This window comes from Octopus bimaculoides, chromosome 6, assembly GCF_001194135.2.
Source record: "Octopus bimaculoides isolate UCB-OBI-ISO-001 chromosome 6, ASM119413v2, whole genome shotgun sequence".
In the NCBI taxonomy this organism is placed as follows: Eukaryota; Metazoa; Mollusca; class Cephalopoda; order Octopoda; family Octopodidae; genus Octopus; species Octopus bimaculoides.
This window is the reverse complement of record NC_068986.1, coordinates 106,663,455-106,666,675: the sequence shown is the minus strand read 5'-3', so window position 1 is coordinate 106,666,675 and position 3,221 is coordinate 106,663,455. Positions and strand designations below refer to the sequence as shown.

At 28.0% G+C, this 3,221-nt stretch overlaps 1 protein-coding gene across 2 annotated transcripts in view; it reads left to right on the top strand.

Moving 5' to 3' along the window:
• Positions 1–3,221, top strand: part of LOC128248167 (uncharacterized) — an 11,934-nt gene that overhangs the window by 5,283 nt on the left and 3,430 nt on the right. The window contains exon 5 of one of the 2 annotated variants that reach the window (XM_052969036.1): positions 1,798–1,951. The exons of the other annotated variant lie outside the window; for it this stretch is intronic. Coding sequence (XP_052824996.1) covers positions 1,798–1,877 — 80 coding nt within the window. The 3' untranslated portion in view covers positions 1,878–1,951. Of the gene's footprint in view, positions 1–1,797; positions 1,952–3,221 lie in introns of those variants that run through there. 2 annotated transcript variants of the gene reach the window in all.

Genomic DNA, 3,221 nt, shown 5'->3' with positions numbered 1-3,221 from the left:
ATATATATATATATATAACAATCAATAATATGTAAAAAAAAAAAGCACATATAGTCGGATATCGTCAGGGATAGATGAACGACGAAACAAACTATGTCGAGGACCGTGTTTTCAAATATTCAAACGTAAACAATAATTTATTAGGACACCGATTTCATGTGAAGAGATATTATACATAGAAATTTCGTTATAATGTATTTGAAAAATATATAAGCAATTAAGGGACATAAATTATAATATGGGATGTTATGGGTTGTTAAGGGTATTAAAAAGAGAATGAGAGATGAAATAGATATTTGAGGCGAAAAAACAAGTGATTTTGGGAAACAAAAGAGGAAATTAAGTCTGTATATACTAAAATAACTATTAATTATTTATCAATTCTATATACCAACATATATATTCCAGTATTCAGAGAAAAGTTATTGTTTATATATTACAGAAATGAATAAAAATATTTCTGCGAAGAAAATATTTTACTTCAATAAGATTAAGGCTATTTAATCAAAGGATCTCTCCAAGTCAAGCAGTTTTTTTGCAATAAGTGTCAGCGTAGCACCAGTATAGAGAGGGAAAAGTAGAATTTATGAGGGGAAAAATAACGAAAAGGGAAGAAATGTGAGAAAAACACATAATTTTAAGAGGGATGGGGGAAATATTCGTTTATATTATACTACGGTGTTGTGTTTAGAATGTTATACGGAGAAATGTTATAATAATTTTTATTTGGGATTTCAATAGACTATGATATATTTTCCGTTATTCTAAGAACAAGTATTAAGTATATGAAAAGACTACATCTCTCCTACTTTTGAGAGGAATTTATAATGTGATGTATTTTATAATAGTAATAATTAGTAATTGGTAATAACTAGTAATCTCCCTTTATATGTATGTATATTCCATTTAACAGTTAAATAAGTATTATAGATTATTTTATGTTGGGATAAGTTTGGTATAAGAGCTTTTGAATGTTATAGTTTCAAGTTTGAGAGATCAATGGATTAAATTTATACTTATATTATGATCATTGTTTTAAAAAAAACCGTGCTTATATCATGGATTTAAATTGTGCGTTACATGGGTATCTTTAACATGGAAACGTTTAATTGATGGACTATTGAATATGCTATTAAAAATTTCAATGTTGGTATATATATTGATATGAAGGAAAAACTATTTTGGAATTCACCAAGAAGTGGATATTATATAGTATTGCATAGAGTTAGGAATAAATTGATAATAGAGTATGGGGTCAAGTTTTGGAGTTTAAATAAAAATTGAATACAGGTGAGTTAATTAATGGGAATAAAAGTAAGAGCTATGGTTTCATATATGGAGTATAAATATGGTGGGATTAGCAATGGAGGGGATGTTATATTGTTGTATTATGATAAGCTTGAATTTAAATATAAAGTTAGTAACTAAAAAAAATGATATTAATATTAAGGGTTAAATAATGATTATGGTGATAAAAAATGGGGGTTATAATTATGCGTCCAATAAGAAATAATGTTATCGAATAATATGTAGATGGAATCTAAATGCTAATACTTGAACATTAAGAAGTAGGATTTTTTATTAAAGATTTGATTAGGATGGAGTGTCTGCACCATAGCAATAAATTATGCTTATATATAGAGTAATATAGTATTGTAATTACATCTAATGCTTTGTATGTTATTATTATAATATAGTGAAATAATATGTATTTGAAAACAATTATATGATTATATAAATTTAGAAAAAGTATATTTATGTAAACATTGGTAAATATTTTCGGATTTATCATTTAAGGGATTGTTCATACAGAATATTATGGAATACGTTTCATCAAGACAGAGCGAGCAAGTCTTGGCAGGTGGTCTATAGGGTAGAGCATTATTTACTGCTATCCATCGAATCTAATAAGTTGTATTTTCATGTTTCCAAATAAATTTAATAAAGCCTGTGCTATTTATTTTATTAATATTTCTAAAACAGGCTGCATGGTTGGGGATACAAGATTTCACGTAACACGTCATTGCTCGAACATAACAAAACAATATAACTTCGGCTTCAACTGTAGTTTGGTATACTAGATTTCTACGTTTACAAGAATTGCTGAATTTACAATTTTCGTTAAATCTACAGTCACATAAAACATTTAGATCATTATTATACCTGTCGGTTATGTACGTATTGCTGGTCCAGATTAGTCTAGGTATAATATTCGAGTCATTTTTAGTATTATGTGTTTCTAGTTGGACGGGGATTGTTTCTATTTGTGCAGTACTCATCAAGTTTACTATCATCGGGTTATATATGTTTTAAATAATTTTTTAGTTATAGTAAATCCGATCCTTATTATATTATTATTAATTATGTCACTGTATTTACTGGAAGAGAAATGTTATCTATAATGGAACGGATTACTCTAATGAGGTTTGTCTTTATCTGGTTGCTATAAGGTAGGTTAAGCCAAATCATATCATCATCATCATCATCATCATCATCATTATTATTATTATTATTATGCTTGTTGAGGCGTTTATGGTTGCTATCTGGTGTGTGTTTTAGATATGGAAAATATAATGGGTAAAATTAATTAATCAGTTACTAATTAATAATTTTACCAAGTAGTTCGATATATTAAAAGAACCATTATCGGAAACCTTATACAAAAAATTCTATAAGTATAAGCATAATTATAATTAGGGTTCAGCAAAATTGCTTCACCACATACTGAAATTTAGAAACAGCAGTTAAATACTATTCCACTACCATGTTATTATTGATAATATAATTCACTCCCTGATAGTAAACTGCAGTTTCTGCGGGATTACTCGTAGAACACTATGGTGATTAGAGAAGAATGCGAGTTCTCACTCGTCTATATAAATTCGGAAGTACTGGTTTTTGGATATAAGCTATTCGATGGCGCTTGGTCGAATACATATTGTAATTATTAGTACTCTGAAATTTATAATTGAAATACTATACTGAAGACGGAAATAATTGAGTAAATATATTTTACATCTCTTTAATCTAGGAATGCATATATAGTTGATCAAAGCCGGGCGGATTCGTTATTTTTTCTCTTTGCCTGCGTGAGTTGGGAGTATTGCTGTCTGGGAGAAATCTTATGGTAGTGGAATAGTATTTAACTGCTATTTCTAAATTTCGGTATGTGGTGAAGCAATTTTGTTGAAAACCTAATTATAATTATGCTTAAAATTATA